The sequence below is a fragment of the Lichenostomus cassidix genome, chromosome 4A, assembly GCF_008360975.1.
Source record: "Lichenostomus cassidix isolate B80296 chromosome 4A, HeHo_3.0, whole genome shotgun sequence".
In the NCBI taxonomy this organism is placed as follows: Eukaryota; Metazoa; Chordata; class Aves; order Passeriformes; family Meliphagidae; genus Lichenostomus; species Lichenostomus cassidix.
The window spans coordinates 9,789,638-9,807,926 of NC_139485.1; the positions used below are offsets into that span (position 1 = coordinate 9,789,638).

Genomic DNA, 18,289 nt, shown 5'->3' on the forward strand with positions numbered 1-18,289 from the left:
TTGCTAACAGCAGACATGACGAGCTGAGCAATTTCCTATGTAGCCAACTGTAAGCAACTCTTATTAATAGAATGCAGCAGTAATTTGCAGTAATTGTCCGAAACTGCAGTTTACTGTTATTATTGATTTTGGACCAAAGCTGAAGCATTTTTATAAGAGAGATTAGGAGTTATTGTTCCCTGAAGAACTGATTTTACTAGCTGTAGGAGAGTGTCACTATGAAAATGAATTTTTGTACTTTTCAGTATAACAGTGTCATTTAAATTAATTTTCTTGGTAATTCCTGCACCCAAGGTGACCAAGAGTACCCAACCAACTCTAGCTACAGCTTTTCCTCACTGGGTTAAAGACTGCAGAAACTGCCCCTACAGGGCAAGGCTGGCAAGAGGAAAGCACACTGGTTAACTTTTGCAATACATGAACACATTGAAGCAACTTTGTGAAGCTGCAGTACAGGTTGCCTGCAAGGCTGGGGGGAGTCTCAGCAGATGGCAGTGACAACGTTGCCACTGCTGTCACGGGAGCCAGGTTTGAGTCCACATCTGTATCAAAGGCATGTCAAACACAGATGCAGGGCTCCTGCACAGGAGTGTGCAGAAGACTGGTCAGTGCTGTACAAAGGGTGACATTTGAATGCTTCAGGCAAAACTTCTAAAACCTCCCCAAAAGAGCAAAGGAAACAGAAGCCCTTTCACTTCCAGGTCTGTGCTGGCACAGCTGGTCCTGGCAAAAAAAAGCCTCTCAAAATCCACACTCTATCACAGCTAAACCATGGATGAGACCAAAGCCTTGTCCCCTGGGGTTAGGATGGTGACCAGAAGTGATCATTGGTTTCTTGTACATTTACCTCACTGATTTACTCAGCGTAGGTCCCAACAACAATGGACTTTCTCTCTGTTAGTTAAATAAGGTTTCCAAGCTCAACCAAACCTCCTGATGATATTAAATAACACCGTTTCTTTGAAAGAGCTACTGAGCAAGAAAATTACTTTTTTCCCCCACCACAATTAGTGAAATAGTTTTCATCTGCTTTCTTTTTTGAGTTTTTTTTCTTGAGAAGCAAAATAACAGCCTTGCCGATTACTCTTTGCTAAGGTACCCGATTGTGGTGACATTGAGGCTGACCTTGGAGTCACCTCCCCCGCTGCCGCACTCTCCTTTGTCGTACCACCATTTGTTTTTCAATTTGTCCAAGAGGCCTTGCTCATTCAGTTTTAATACTGCCAGGTTAACAGCATTTCTTGAAACGATAAAACATAACTTGTAAGAAAAAATGCACAAATGCTTAGGAAATCGTAACGTATAAAAAAAGGAGCACAAGAGGACAAATTGGCTAAAATTTCACAGAACGTGGAGCTATCAAAATGTCTGTACAGCAAATACAGGGTTAAATATTGGAAGGTGGCATGGAGGATAACATTTGCTCAAAACTGAAGTGTGCGGGATGGGGAAATCGTCTTTGAGAAAAAAGTAACAAGAACACCACATCATGCAGTTAACATTCGTCACATATGGCAGGTTAACTTGGCTTTTACCATTTAAATTGAAAAAGCCATTGAACTGTAAAATTAAAACAGCAACAAACAATCAGAGAGGACAACACGAAGAGAACACAAAAAAATGGATGCATTAAATAAATGAAACCATAATTTACCGTCTTATTTAACTCCATGGAATATTGAAGATTTTAAACTTTTAAGTTACCTCAAAATCCACAAGAAAGAAAATGACAACACAATACATCAGGGTAGGTGGAATACTATAACAACATGGATATTGTTATATTATTCCACCCACCTTAATGCTGAGCCTTTGGGGGTTGCTACACCATAGCCCTTGGAATCCAGGTTGCCTCCAACTTTCATGGTGTCGCAGGGCTTGCGCTGCTCGATGTACTCGTTCATCGTGGACTCCAGCAGGAAGGCAAACTTGCCCTTGGACTTCCTCACCCTCGCCACCCCGTCCGCCGTCGTCTTGGTGAACACCGAGGGCTCGGCCGACTTCATGTATGACCACATTTTCTCATAGACAGCTATTTTTGACCTCTGGGAGAGACAAAACAAGGGAAGTGAAGAGTTACATAGGCAAGACAGCTCCTTGGGCTTAGCTGGCTTAGAGATACAATGACACCCTGGAACTGATGTAGGCTAACAAATAAAAAAGTCAAGGTAGCTTGGAGAGAGATGCATTGACCCCTGAACAAAGAGCAAACCACAAAACATTTGGGGAGGGAGAAGCAGAGCTCAGACATTTATTCTACTGCTTGCTGAGTAACTGGCAGCCTCAGATTGAGCAACAGTGTGTGCCCATCCTAGTGCTCAGCTCCTGCTCTGTGCTGGGTTTATCTGCCTGTGTGCTGCTCTGTTACTAAGCCAGAGGGAGGGTGGGAAATCCCAGCTCATCCATCATGGCCAACAGATGCAAAAAGAGCCTCTCCTCTTCACACAAACCCTCAGCATTGTTTTTTTTATGCTATCTGCAGCTAGAAAGGACTGACATTTGCTTATTACAGGTTTCCAGCAAGGCAGTAGGTTACTTTTCACAGTGGTGATGGCAGGTCTATGATACAGGAGACCAAATTCTAGTGGCTGCTAATGGAGATGCTCAAACAACGGATATAAATAGTAATGACAAAATCCTTTATGAATCAATAGTCAAACATTCAAAACTTGGTTCCCCATTTTCCTAAAAGACAGCAAATACAAATATTAGCAATAATTCAAAATTTGGTTCCACATTTTCCTAAAAGGCAGTAAATACAAATATTAGTAATAAGGCGAAGAAAATTGCTGGTTAACTGCCTGTCACCTCTCAGTTTTTTCCTGCTTTACCTGTTTTGAGACTGAGCAAACCCTAACAGACTCCGACTCAGCACACAAGTTTTGTAAACCTGGAAATATTGAGAAATGTGTTACTTCCTCTTCTCCCTCTTCCCCACTAGGAACATTTAAGCCACCCTCAGATCCCAAAGCCATGTCCAGACTCTCAAGAATTTGTATCCTGGACTATGGGTTAAACTTTCCTGCTTGGTCAACAGAAGGCAGTAATACCAACTGCATTTCTCTAAAGTCTAGAAATCCCAAGGATTTATATAAGGCTTTCAGTCCAAGTTGTGGGTACCTCGAATTTATGCCTCCTACTTCTTGCCAGTTCCCTGTCCACAGCTTTCCTTGCAGAATAGGAATGAGGCAGGCAGCAGCTAAATCTAGTTCAGACTTAGCAAACTTGTGGCAGAAGACTGCTAATGTCCATCAGCTTGATGATCGAGACATGTTTCCTCCTCATTCAGGGCAATTTAATGCATTTTGAATAATGTAATGCTTAACAACCAGCTTCCAAACACTTCACAGGGAGTAAGCTCTGCCTGCACTGCTCCTCAGATTAACATGCTCAGCTGGTGTTGCTTCAGCAGATAGAGAGGAGCATGGAGGGCAGGATTTTATTTTAATTATTCCTCCTGATGAACTGAAAAACTGAAAATGCAAACCAATTAAAATCAGCCAAATTGACAACAGGAAATCAGACAGACAACAATACCAGAGGAGCTGGCTGAGTGGTGGGTGTGAAAAACAAGCAAGAGAGAGCATCTCCTGGCTAAAGAGGGGCTGTATGGCTTTGTTTGCCCAGCATCAGGATGAAGAGGGGTCTAAGTGGGGCCCGAAACGGTTCTTGCACAGCTGAAAGAAGGAATTGGGATTTTCCTGACCTTCCCCTGCAACAGCTAACACTGGATACCCTGAGATGAGGATGATGGCTCTGAAGCTGAGTGGGGAGCGTGGCAGCTCAGCTCCTGGCACGGAGCACTGAGCCTCAGCTGACTGCAGGACCATGGATCCTGCCAAGGAGGGAATCTCACTGGGGCTCAGGGCCAGGCACCCACAGGCTGGCAGCCAGAACACCCCAACAGCCACTTGATCCCTGCCTGCTCCAGGTGCCCTCTCTGACCACACTTACCTGGGGCTCCTGCTTTCCCAACAACCCACTTAAAGCCTGCGGGCATTTCCACACCTCCTACCCTGCTGGGAGCTGCCCAGGGCACTGCATGGCTCCCAGGCACCTGCCAGGGGGGCTGTGGGGATCCCAGGGACACCAGCAGTGCTGGGAGGTGGTGGCTGTCCCTGTCTTGGTGGCTGCCACCACCCCTGTGCCCTGTGGGCAGCAGAGCAGTGTGACAGCTGTGCACCTGTGCAGGTGGCAGTGCAGGCAGTGCAGGCAGTGTCCCAGGCAGTGTCCCAGGCAGTGTCCCAGGCAGTGTCCCAGGCACTGCCCGTGGCCAGCCTGCCAGCCCTTCTTGTGCAGCTCCCTCGGGCACAAAGGGAACATAAAACAGCTTGCCCAGCCAACACAGAGACTGCAGGAGCAGTGGCAATCCTGGTGGGGCTTAGTCTCAAGGTTCTCTTCCTTACAATCTTCATCTTCTTTTAACATAAATAATACAAACACACATGGCCATTTATATTTGCAAAGAGGCACTTAAGGGACAAAAGGAAGGTAGAAAATCATCTTTACTTTCTCTCTTTATACCTCTCAGCAAGCTGAAGTGATGAGCCTTCCAAATTTTCCATGCACTGCATATGCTTTTGCTTGTTTTCCTCTGCAGAGTGTGCCTTTAATCACACAGATAAGCCAGAATTTCTTTTCCTTTCAATCTTTAAACTCACACCTGAATACCTGTCTGTAATAAGTTCTTTCATACTCTTTCCAGCTGGCCTGACTACCTGAAAGCAATGGCCAGTGCATCTGTGCACTGTTAATAATCACAGTTATCTGATGAGTGCCAACAGCATGCTCAGGGCTGCACATGGTCCAAACAAAGCACGTTCCCTGCTCCAAGGGCAAAGGGTGAATATCATCATTCATGCTTCAGAAAACCAAATTCTACAACTGAAAACCTGATCTCTTTTCAACAAATAGTCTGGGCTTTATAGTCTGCTGCCTTCATTTAACTCTTCTGGATGATGTAGTTAAAAATCAGCTCCCATTTCTACATGATCATTGCTCACCTCTCCTTCTGCTAAGACAGATTTTCACAATATCTTGTAATTATCAAATTAACTAAATAAGACTAGCAGTCTGATCTAGTAGAGTAGAAAAAAATGCAAGCTGGAAATGATCAAAGCATGTATTGACTTGGAAAGGTTAATATAAAATGCATCAGACACATGTTGGTTTTGGAGCATAGTTTGGCCAAGGACTCCAGGTATCCTGGGAGAGAGGACCAGGGATGTGATGGGCTCTGACCACCGAGTCCTGCTTGGTTAGTGCTCCTTTTTGCAGCCATTCACCTAAATTCATAACAAGGTGAGAGTAATATTACTTATGATGAGGCTTCTTGGAGAAAGGGACAGTGCCACCACAGGAGCTGTGACACCTGCACACATGCTCAGCAATGCTCGAGGGCATTTTCTGCCCCTGGAACCATATTTTACACCTGCTCAATGCCATGGAACAACTGGTTGATTAAAGCTAGCCAAAGATGCAATGAGGTGAAATGAAAGATGGTATTTTTAGTCAGTATTCTCCTTTTTCCCAATTTTTCAATTCCCTCAACAAAACCGAACCACCTCAGAAGCCCCTAAAAGACTTTCAGACAAGAAAAATGTCTTTCCTTTTTTAACTATAAAGCTCCAAATTCTGTGTTGAAAGAACATTCTTACCCATCTGTCCCCCTCTGCAGATATTCACACTGCCTCTCCCAGCCCCCCCAGGAGTCTGACACCCATAAGAGGGGCCAGACAGCAGAAGCAACCACAGAGAAAGAATTTACACTCCGAAATAAGGTAAAGGCTGACTGATCTGCACTGCTGCTAGAGTTCAGTGGCAGTAAAACATTTTCCCTGTCAATAAAGTGTTACTTTTAAAGAGATACTTCGAAAAAAACAAACTTAAAAGCATAGATTTAAGCCAATTCAAAGCCCATAACTGCAGTAACTCCCTATGCTCTGCAACTCCTATTTCTTTGATATTGCTCTCCAGAAGTCCGCCACACGCATTTCCTCAGGATTTCAAGGGGATATTATTATCATTTTTTTCTCAAAAGCAACATTTTCAGTGTTTCATCTAGGCCCTGGGACACATGAAAGCGTCTTTTCATTATCGCAGCCTTACTGCAGATATAAATAGAACTGGCCTTTGCTTTGTCAATAATGCTGGCTTATTTTCTTTTCTTTATTTGGATATTTTTATGCAGAAGTATGAGCCACAAACACCTCAGCCAAGGGCGCAGGCAGCTCCCTTCTGTGTCAGCAGAGCCAGCAGCTCTCGTGCCAAGGACTCACTTCCCTTGGCCCGTTACTAATCGGCACCTAAATACACGTTGCTTCTGGGTAGCAATGCCTTCATTTGAAAAGAAGATGCCAATTCAATCAGTCCACAATTTTAACACTGTCTTCCATTCTAATTCTCCTAGGTTTGATGTGTTGTTGGCTCCAGCAGTGAAATGAAAAATCAAACCAACCCAGAACGTGAGGCAGCATCCAAAAGTGTGGCCAGTCAGGGCTGGGTGAGTGATATAGGCATGGGAAGCAGGCAAGTTTGCCTGAGGTTGCAGCTATTACTTCAATCCATACAACAATCCAAAAACCCAGCCCACACAAACCTGGCTTCAGCTGAGCCAGACCAGGTGCCTTGGTTTTACTTTTGCACATCCCAAAACACCTAGAGGTACCTAGCACACCCCAGCACATCTTGGACAATTCCTTGACACTGGTTAGATTTAGCTCTAAAATACCTGAAGCCTTCTCCCATTGACCGAATTCCCTTCCCCCTCTGCAGACATCTGTCTCACACTTCTGCTAAAAGTGACATTGTGTCACCTCCTCCACTACTGAGTAGGGGTGAATCTGTTGTGTTGGAAGGAAGCAGCATTTCTCTGCAGTTAAAGTATGTTACAGGGTTGTCCTTTACCTATTTTAGAACGCTTAGCTCTCCCTGCCACCTCCTCCACAATCTGCAGGTCTTCTTCAAAATGCCTCCTTGTGCACCCTGTTGGGATATTTTATTAAGAATGACTAAAATGGTCCTTAATTTCTTATGACAGGCACCAGGAAGTGATTTCCCAGCGGTCAAGCTCAAATTGCTCTCTTATAGGTGAGGGTTGTTGGTCATCCAGTCACAGGCCAAACTTACCCAAATCAATTTTATTTTAAAAATCCAGTTGCATATTCTGTTTAATACTTTTAAAAGTTTTAGATTTTACTGATGTTAGTTTTTTTACCTCTGCCTTCAAAACAGAGTGATAAATAATGTGTAGCAAAATAAAAAAGCATGTGGAGCATCCTGACCACAGCACACACATAAAGGTAGGCAGAGACATCAATAAAGGTCCTAAAGCAGCAGACCTAACACTCTCCTCTGCTGCACCAGCCTATGACTACATTATAGCTCCTTAACAAGGGAAATTTACAGCCCTTAAGACAGACAGATGTTGCTGATACAAAACACAAAGGTCCATACTAAAATCAGTGCAGGTATTTAATCTGAATAATACATGCTGCCTTTATCCAGATGCACACCTCACTGGAATGAACTCAGGCAGTTAAGTGTGAACCATAGCTTCATTATCATCACTCATTGCTTTCCTTCCACATGTGCAATTAGCTCTTCTGCAGCAGCTAATGAATCCAGGAGCTTATGAACCATTAAAAAGCAAGTTACTAAACAGGAATGAAAAAACTGCCAAGAGACTGCCTTGGTACTGCTGCTGCTGCCTGGCTGGGGCCTCACTGAGATCCACTGGGTTTAGGCAGTGTCTTGGTTGAACCTCTAATATGGCAAATTGCAACAGAGCGGCACCACTGCATTGGTTTTTCAGATATGGCTTTGATTTGATGCCTTCCCATTCTCCCCACAAGCCTGATGTGGAGTCATCCCTGGCACAGCTGCCTCTGGGGGGAGTGAGGGACACTGGTGGGAGCCCTCAGCCCAATCCCAGCCCTGGAGCACATGGAGGTTGGCCTAATGATGCGACATTAGAAATAAGAACATGATAAATATTATTAGTAAGGTCCCTCTGCCTGAAATTTCCAGGCTCTTTACTGAAAAGGTAAAAATAGGTCTCACGAAGGCCAGAGGGCACCATTAGTCCCCTTTCCCCAGTGAGGACATGAAAGCAGAGATGTCATTTACTGAAGGTCATAGGGCAGAGTCTAATAGATCAATGTCACAGCTTTTAACCACAGATAACTTGTGATGCCAGCAATTTACTTACCTATATGGACAGAAAAATCAATCCCATCATTACATGAACCTCTTGCTTTTATTACATTCTCGGCAGAAGAAAGTAGGTCAGGGCATTTCTCTTCTAGCAAGGCCAACCCCCAAGTCTACCAAACTCTACCCATGGTTTATGAATTTGTGGGATGCCACAGAAAAGCAAGATTCAAGCATACACATGTAAACTAGTCTGTATGTTTGTAGGAACACACAGATCTTTGAAAGTGTATGTATACATGTAAAAGAAAGGGGGACCTGATGATATAATATTGTGCAGCCAAGCATGTGATGGGAGACATTGTCATGTTTATTTCTTGCTCAAATTATAACTTACACTTTGGAAATGGCATTTTTCTTTCCCAGCTGGGGCAAAAGAAGCCCAGAGAGCAGAAGGATCAGGCTTACAAACCCCAGGGCTGCTGCTTTTTTCCTAGAATCCTCTATGTCAAATGCAGACAACCCCTGCATGGGGCTGAGAGATGGGGAGTCCAGCAGGGGGCTGATGGAGGTGGTGATGGTGGGGAAGGACAGTCCACAGCAGTGCTGCCCACTCAAACAGCTGGGGAAGCAGCCTAATCAAGTCCTTCCAGGCTTCAGCATCATCAGTTTTTCCACACCTGACACAGACAGTAGCCTGATTACAAAAGGAGGTGTCTAACAGAAATAACACAATATTGTAGAGTTGTGTTTTGAGACTTTCTCCCTGTGCATCACAGTGTTTTCAAAGTGTGACCTTTGGCAGCAGGCGGGTGATGTGCTGGAGCTGCTTTAACAGGCATCTTCTCTGCAGTGAGCTCTGCTCACACAAACAGACAAGCAGAGAGTCACTCCGGCTGCAACCAGACGTCGCTGACATGCCAGTAACAGTCTGAGCAGCAGAATGTAAATCAAGATTTTAAGACGTCCTTTCCTGGCACAATACTGAACTTCAGACTATATTCATCTCCTCGCTTTATTGCTGCCATCCATTGCTCCTCGTTGCAATGCTGATTGGGAAATTAAAATGAAAGTCTTTACCAGAGACAAGCTGCCTTTGTAAATCGTCTGTGACTCATGGGCAGAGCCAGAGCTCGGGCAGTGCTTGCCCCAAGGAAGCAGCACCGGGGCGGGGGTGACAGTGGCTGGGTAAGCCTGTCTGTCTGTCTGTCTGTCTGTCTGCCCGGGGAGCAGGAGCAGCACACATTCGAGCTGGCCAGAGGGAGCCTTACGTCAGCCTTCAGGCTAAGGGGCATCTTTCCAGCAGTGACATATTCAGCAGAGTTGTCTTGTCTGGGCAACTGAGCAGCACAACCAGCCCTGCTCTGGATTTGGCCCGTAATAAATTAACAGAGAACAGCATTTTCAGCACACGATCTGAACACTGTCAGGTCTAATGAGTTTTCAGCTCTAGACAGAAAAGGCCAATATACAGGCAATGATGGAGAAATCCCAGCGGACTGCAAGAGGGGATGTTTCATATTCACATCATTAGAGTCTCTAAACCTTCATGTATTTGCTAATTATGCAAAAGTAACAGTGGCAGTGCTGTGAGTAATTTATCAGCACCCATGTATTTTAAATGAATCTCTAATAAGCATGTACTAATGTGACACAGCAGCATTACATAAAGTAGGAGAGACTTGAAAAACCAGGGTCCTCGCTGTCTTGAGCAATGTCATTATCATTATCATAGAGCTGCTCTCCAAAAAGTAGAGCATTCAAACACCAAGTGATTTTCCCCCCAGGCACTCTCTGCTTCGTCTCTGTGGTACAGACACAGTTACGGCGTTAACCCACTGCGAGCTGCTGTGCCCAGCTTCCATGAGCTGCAGCCCCTCTGTGCCCAGCTTCCATGAGCTGCAGCCCCTCTGTGCCCAGCTTCCCAAGGGCTGCAGCCCCTCTCACCACCTGGCCCCCAGGACCCACAGCCCTGCTCTTACAGAGGGTGATATGTAGGCAGAGGTGAGCTAGAAAGCCTAAACCACAAGCAGGAAGAGCTGACAGACAAATGCCATCTGTTATTGAAGATAATGGAGAGTTTTATTCAAATATTTGTTACTAAGTGTTGACTGAAAGCTTTGCTAAATCCTGGCATGACTGCTGAAATTAATAAAATGGTTCAGCCACCTTAAGCCCAGCACCATTCAAATGCTTCCTTTCCAAGGAGTGGATGATGGATGAGCTGTTAATTTTAGTTCCCGTAAGGATACATTTTCCTCTCCAATCTATAGGCCTAAAGACATTAGATCACTTCATGGGAAACCATTTCTTTTGCAATTATGTCACATTTGATTTCCTGTTGCCTTTAAAACTGCCTGTTGGCCATGTGGCAGAAAGGAGGTTCAAGAGATTAAACGAACCCCACAAGCAGACCATCTATCATCCATGCAGTGGAGAGGCTCTGATCTCTCTGCACACATACATTCACCTTTTAATATTCGTGCATGCTCCCACCTATGTCAAACAGGGAAGAGAGAGAGAATATATGGGTGAATAAAATTTTCACACCTTCTGTGTTGAAAAACAGTTAAACTACAGTACTTTTCTTATTAACCACTGCCTGTTGCGTATCTCAGATCTATACAACTCATCTTTGAAGCTATCACTTTTCTGTGATGTTCTATTCTTTAAAGCCCATAAATACAATCACACTTCAATATTTTTGTCAGGAATTTGTTATGATCACTGTGTTGTTTTGCTCGACATCAAGAACACAGAAAGCTCCAAACTGCTAATCATAGTTTTATCCAAAGGCAAAAGCAAAGCATTTGTATGACTGCTGTGCTAGAAACAAGTCCTTCATCTTCACTAGCAACATACATTTTGAAATTAAAAATCAAAGAGTTTAACTACAGATGAAACCCTTAGTGCTGCACGCACAGAGTTCACGATGGTGTTTTTAATAGGCTCTAATGATGATCTCAATACCATTTGATTGCACAGAATGCATAAAAATTGCACAGCAGCTACGACTGTATAACCCAAGGCTTTTCCTTACCTAAACTGCTTGCTGGTGGAATTTATTTCCCTCTCATCTTCACACAACCTTATCATCAGAGGAAAGCAATGAGCTCTTTAACTTACAAGGGAGTGTAACACACTGGTGCTTCTGAACGCATTATGGTCATAATTCCTTGCTCTCTCCTGAGGCTCTGGGATGGAGCTGTGCTCCTGCTTGGCTGCCTGAATGGCACTGGCCTCGTCTGCCAGAGTCAGAGGCACCTGAATGGGGAATCCTCTCTGCATGCTGCCAGCTGGGGGGACCTGTGGCACTTGGCTCTTTTGAGTCAGCAGAGACCCACTGGTGCCACCATAGCCCCACCTCCCACAGCCCAAGACTCTGAGTTACCCCAAGGGCTTTTAGCAGAAGGTATTTCAAAATCCTTTTGATGGGTTTAAGGAATGTTTTCTTTTAATTTCAAAAGAACTTGGAGTTCATTTGTTCCTTCACTGTTTTTTTCAGATGTACGGTAATTTTCTGCTTTGGTGCTAATCTGTCTGGTGTTTTTTCTTTGCTTTTGAGTGAAATGTTTTCTGTTGGTTTTGGTTTTTCTAGCTGAACAACTTGGTATTTAAATTTCTTTTCAAGAGACACCTCACCATTCCCCGTCCCATTTCTGGTAGCTGTTTCCATGTAAAAGCACCTTTCCTCAGCATGGGCAACCAGAACTGCAAAGCCTCCTGCCAGTGCATCTCATGCTTTTCTATCTGCTCCTGCTGAACTATTCTGATTTGATGAAACCAAGAAGGGACCAAAATGGGGAACATCTTAAGGGGTCATCCTTAGCATGACTTCCTGTGTCTTAAAAACTGTGGTTTTATACATAATTTATGTATAGACAAGGTTCAGAAAGGCCTCACATCTGAATCTGGTTTGGAAAGAATCACTTCTTGAGGAAACTGATGAACCAACTGTAAGAGCAGGAACCACCATCATGTCCAAAATATCTTTGGTCTTTCTATTGAAATTCCTAACAGACCTGGCAATTAATGACATTTCCAGAAGAAAAAATCAGGAATTTCAGGGCAGCAAGTCATTCCACCTGAGGCATGGAAGAGCCACCAGCTAGCTGAGTTGTTTCATCAGGGACATCCTTAAAATATTGCTGAGAAATATACAAAGAAAAATTTCCACAATAAAATAACATTGAGACCTTATTTTTTCCTTAATTTAGTTAACATAATTGGTGTAGTGATTAACTACACAAGTTGTCAGTGAAGTGTACTAGCAGGTCAGCTGTGTTTGTCAATGATCAAACACACACTTGGCAAGTTGTTTTGCAGAAGCCTCTTAACACAGGTATCTGCTATCAATTAAAAGAAACCACCATAAATTAAAGTGAAAATTCTCTTTCTAAATGTCTACAAACATGTTCTGCTTCTACTGAAGTTCAAATACAGCCAAGTTTAGACAAGAATCACTAATTGGTTGTAAAGGTCACACCTTTTGAATATATGCATATTGTAGGTGAAATGTATTAGAGTGTGGTATTGTACTCAGGCTCAGTGCTAAATTTGGATTAAATAGTGTTATATTGATTTGATAAGCTGCTCAGATATGCTGAAACTTTAATTGAATGTATTAGAAGATGTTAATTCTAACAGATTCACCCTTAAAAGTAATAGCTTAGGGATTTGAAACTTCTTTCTCATACAGGCCTTCACCAGTGCTCATGAAAGAGAAAGAAGTACTTTGGAGTCCTTAATCTCAGACTGTGTGTTAATAAATATCTCAGGAGAGGTTCTTTCTTTTCCTTTTCAATATGGATGAGTGCCCTTTGAAAGCTAAAAAGGAATTGATGTAGTCTATTGATTGCCATTTAAACGCCTTTATGAGCTAATTAGTTCAAAATTTAAGATGTTTTTGAGCAGAAACAAGCAACAACCATGAGAATACAGGAAGGTGCCTCTGAATCTTAGATATACTGGGAGGATAAATGCCCTTATGCAGAGAATCACCAACAAGTGAGGAGTGTGAACAGTGTCTGCTGTGAAACTGTTACAACAGACCAGCTCTGGTTGGAATAGTGAGAGCAGTGTTGGAATAGTGAGAGCAGTGCTGGAACTGTGAGAGCAGTGCTGGCATTGTGAGAGCAGTGTTGGGACTGTCAGAGCAGTGTCACGCCAACAGCAGTCACTGTGCAAGCCTCAAGCAGCAATGGTGTTTCCAGCTTAACCTCCAGAGCTGGGAGAGCATCTACCCGGGAGACACGGCGATGTTTAGGGAAACCGCCAAGACTGGAAAATAGGTCACGAGCTGGAGTCTGCCCAGGTCTGAAGTGGCTCAAAGTCATTACCATCTGTTCATCTGAATTGAGAGGCTGGTATTAGTCCAGTTTCAGGTATTCACACTGTAAAAAAAACCTTCAAAAGTGGTCCTGTCTGGAAATGGGGTTGGCAGAAGGGAGCCATGGCCTGGAGGCTCTAAAGGAGCTGCTTCTAGCACGTGCCGACAAGATGATGGGGATCTGAAGCTCACTGAGGTATCATCCCTTCATGATGCATCAGGAGGCAATTTTTCCTTTCTGCTGTTAGTCTGGCACCTTCCACAGGCCAACAGCAACCATTAAGATCAGTATCTGATTAGTATCTCTGAGAAACATTTTAGCCTTACAGCTCTAGAAAGAGATATACCCATAGAAGCTTCTTAATGGGATCTTGCAGAGACTGTCCTTCACCTCCTGTGTGAAGCCATGGCCCAGCTACAAAGCCAAGTTACTCCTTAACAGTCCTTTAAGTTATTTCAGGTTTCAGCCACCTTCACCATGTTATTAAGTAACTAATAAAGACTTTACAATGAGATATTTATGTGAACATACAGATTTAATCTAAGGCAAAGCTTTTGCCCTTTTCAAATCAACTAAAGAAGACTCTAATTACAACACTTTCATGGCTGCATCACTCTATTCAAATTAATTACACTGCAGAAGTTAATACAACTGAAATTATTTGGTGTGCCTTGAGAATGCCAAAGAGAGAGAAGCACCACTCAGGGCTCATTCTTTGTCCCACTTGGCCCATCCAGCCTCGCTCCACACTGCTGGGGCTCTGCTCTCCTCCATCCCCATCCAACTCCTCTCCTGGCCTGATGGAGCTGGCAGCTCCTGACAGATCAGCTCATTTACAGCCCTGCTTTTCCCAGCACCAGGAGAGAGACACAGCTCATCTCAAGACTATTAGGAGCACAACAAAGCATTCATACATTTACCAGACTTTGTATTCTTTCACATGAAACACTCGTTCCTTTGATGTCTTGATGAGAAGGGGTTTCCTTGTGTCAAACTATTAAGGAAATGAAGGAACAATCCCTCTTTCTATATGAACTGTAACAAGATAGTCAAAAGCTATTTTTCCCCCTAAGGTCAGTATAGTGACTATAAACAGCAACAATATTTCTAATCAAGTTGTGCTACCTCTCCTGACACGTTTACTCAACTCATTTTTGCTGTAAAGATAATACTGCCTTGGTTGATAATTAAGCAGAATAAAATTTTTTGTATACTAATGTCACCCTTACAAGGTCAGTGTTTATCTCACAGGATTCTAACATATACAGAAGCTGTTGTAACGTACCTGCTACCACACTTAATTAAGAACCACTGAGTATCTCTTGACATTACATGTAGGTAGGGCAGAGTGCAAAAGCTTCATAAAATACCTTTGCATTCTCTTCCAGGTTTACATTAGACGTCTATGTACATGTAGGTGTGTGTGTGTGGTCATGCATTGAAATTTTAAGTAAATTCAAAGTGCCCAGAGTATTTCTCCAATGAGGCCTCAGTATTTCATCAGCCTACAGCAGCAAGGGTTTTTCTGTCTCCCTCCTCCCTCCAGCCTGCACCTGTGAGTGACAGGCAGTAATTAGTCCTGCAGCACTGACCACTCTTCTATACAAAAAATCCTGTTGGTTTGAATGGCATCTGATTGGCACTGCTGAGAGAGAACCAAGAGCTCCCTGAAAGGCCTGAGCATTACAGTTCACCTTTGGAAAGACCAGAAATAAGAGCTTTTCAGGACAACATTTTCAGAGACATAAAAGTGGTCTGAGGTAATATTTAGAGCTCCTAATGCCTCTCACCGAACTCTCTGCAGTTCAGCTTTTGGCTTGGCAAGAGGAGAAAGGAAGGATGTTCTGAAACAGAACTGTGCACCTGCCCCTACCCCCAAGTGCTTCAAACCTTGTGGTTCCCTAACCAAGGTGAAAACCAACCAGAGCTCTGGGGTACAGAATTTTTACCTGTGACTGACTGTTACAGCCACAGCCAGACGCTGGCATGCAATGAAGACACAAAAATGGCAGCTATCACTGCTCCACCAGGAATGAGCAGCAACACAGGCCTCCCATCCCCCCTGATTCTGGCAAGTGAGAGTGACGTCGGATGGCATTACCTGCTGCCAGCTGGGCACAGCAAGTAGGTCAAGAGCATCACTCCTTGCAAGAGTTTTCTCTGCTAAATATTGTGCCAACGACTGCATTATTGCTCATCAGACCAAGCCTCTGAAACTGGTGTTACAAAACCCTTCCCATGACAGCAGAGGTCAGGTTTTCCATTTTGAGATGTTTCAGGTTAAGCAAAACCACCCATTTTTGATAAAATGCTTTTTGATATTAAAATCTGCACTCAGACCTGTACTGATTGCATAAAGCAGCTTTCACCAGAATGGCTACTACAGCCAGGTAAAACCAAACAACTGAAACCCATAAATGGGGCACTTAAAGGAGATTTAACAGACTTACTCTAAAGAATTCTTTGGTTGAACCTGAATCCAAAGTGCCATAGGCTATTTCAGTTTGTTTAGCCAGGTCCTCTGCGCTCTCTATGGGTGAAACCATCCTTTCCACCGTAAGGAAGGCAGCGAGATTAGCAGTGTAGGAAGAGATAATGATGAGAGTGAAGAACCACCAGACTCCTCCGACAATTCGCCCTGAGAGAGATCTATGGAAAAATACACATCATTAAATTGCTTTGAAGACATTCCTTGATTTTTTCTTTTTTCACTGAAGAGAAATTCACATGCACAACTCTTTTATTCAGATCCTCCAGGTATCTGTGAACAGGTGGACTGTGAGTCAGCTCTTGATAACCTTCCTTAGGAGTGAAAAACTGATGTACACCTGGTCTTACGTAGTGCAACTCTCTTTGCAGTCTTTCAGTGAAAACAAGAACAGTAAATTAACAGATAATTCATTTGAGGGAGGACCAAGCTCTCCTGAATTCCACAAATCCTTTGCTGGAGAAGGCTTTTGACAGAAGACTTTTGTTGTCTCTGTGTGCCCAGCCTTTCCCTGCACTGGACCTGCTGGGATATGCCAGCATTGTGTCCCTTTGTCCAGCTTGGAGCACACAAATGCACCTTTTACTGCCAAATGAGCTCCCAAAATGTAACATACAGTAAACTGCAAAAAGGAATCTGAGTAAACATGCAAAGGAATGAACCAAAAGTGATCCAGCATCCTTCTCTCATCACAACCTAGCAGGAATTATAAACTGAATCTGCATATTGAAGTGAGAAGAGAGGATGGTTTGGTTTATGTTTTATGTTAATTAAAATTTGCATGTTGCACTGTTCCAAGTCAAGCATATCTCTGCTTTATAAGCACTAGAGCAGTGGAGAAGGAAACAGAAAAATATTGTGTTTTGTTGCAGTCTTTGGCTTTTGTTTTTTTTTTAATGGGATCCCATAAGGACTTTAAAAAAAGCCTATTTGCAAACATGTAATTACAAAATGCCTAATGGTCAGAAGGTCTGGATCCTGCCAGTAAGAGCTCTTGATGCTTTACAGCAATTGAACATCAGCCTCAAAGTATCTGATCTGGGCTGAGGGATAGCAGTGACACATCACTCAGCTGGGTGGGGAATTTCATTGCCATGTACATTGCTTGTTCTTCAAACACAGCATGTTGACCAAGAATCATTTCAAGTGCTGAGACAAAGCTATTTCATGTTTTCCCTTAACTCAGCTGATACCAGAGCAGGAAGAATCAATCCCAGACACATCTGTGGAGCCTGGGTGCTGCAGTCCTCAGTTTGTGTGAAGTTTCTTCTTGTGTGAAGAGAAGAAACAGAAAGCAAGAAAATTCTTACCTGTTTATTTGTTTCCTTCAAGCCCCTCAGTGCCATCCCCAGACAGTGGGTACAAGTTGTCCTACTAACAGATGGAGATAGGCAAAAAGCAAAACTCTTGTGCCGTGGCCCCACCCCACCCACACGGGGGGGTTTGATGGTAAACTGCCCAGTCTTGGCCAGAGCCTGAGATTGCCTGAGCCATTAAAAAGATGCCATTAAATTATAAAGAAAAAAAAAAAAGAAAGGAAGAAAATGTATTCATCCAACATCAAAGAACGTAACAAAGAAAAAAAAATCACCAACACAATAAAAACAGAGAGATCAATCTGGAATAGGTGAGAGGAATGTGGAGAAAAGTGAAGCACTACTGTTCTCCACTCTCCCCTGCCCAAGGAGCTGAAGAAGCAGCTCCCACTGAGAAGGCAGATGCAGGCTGGTTCCTCAGGGTAGGCACACATCCACCAGATCACCCACAAGTAGAGGAGACCTCCCTGCCTTTCTTGAGGGGCTCCCAAGAGGATAAAAGGCTTCCAAGTTTCAGCTTGGGCTGTACAGCTGCTGTGCTCTCTAACACAAGGCTACAGAGTGACTGCAAAGGGAATTTGCAGCAATATAAATACAGAATAATGCATTAAGTCAAGTCATCTCTCTACCTCAATCTACATTCTTTGTAGGTATCATGTGAGTGTCTTGGGATTTTACAGATGGCTGAAGCCCTTTCTAGCCAGCTTTCTTAACAGGTAGGGTCTTGGTTTTAGCTATATGGTAAAGCTTGATACCTCTTTCATGGGCTGACACAATTTTATCAAACTCCAAATCAGTGCCTGCTGAACTTGTCACATAAGGCTTCCTTTGCAGCCAGCTGAGAAAAAGAGAAGAGACTGACACCCTCAGAAAGAGATTTATCTCACTTACTGTAGTGTGGGATAAATCTAAAGGTGTCCATCTGCCTCCTGACTTTGGAGGGAACCAAAATGCCTCACTAAAAAACACAGTCTATTGCTTTCAGATGGCTACATCAGATGAAA

General features: G+C 43.5%; 1 protein-coding gene across 3 annotated transcripts in view; it reads right to left on the minus strand.

Annotated features, from left to right (window-relative positions):
• The window catches only part of GRIA3 (glutamate ionotropic receptor AMPA type subunit 3), a 141,830-nt gene that overhangs the window by 20,268 nt on the left and 103,273 nt on the right, over nucleotides 1-18,289 (minus strand). For 2 of the 3 annotated variants that reach the window (XR_014852229.1, XM_085060439.1), the window contains exons 12-14: nucleotides 15,932-16,130; nucleotides 1,798-2,045; nucleotides 1,126-1,240 (exon numbers count right to left, since the gene is read on the minus strand). Coding sequence is in view for 2 of the 3 variants with exons in the window: in XM_085060439.1 (XP_084916565.1) it covers nucleotides 1,126-1,240; nucleotides 1,798-2,045; nucleotides 15,932-16,130 (562 nt within the window). In the remaining variant the exon portion in view is untranslated. The remainder of the gene's footprint in view (nucleotides 1-1,125; nucleotides 1,241-1,797; nucleotides 2,046-15,931; nucleotides 16,131-18,289) is intronic. The other variant, XM_085060440.1, reaches the window with a different exon arrangement.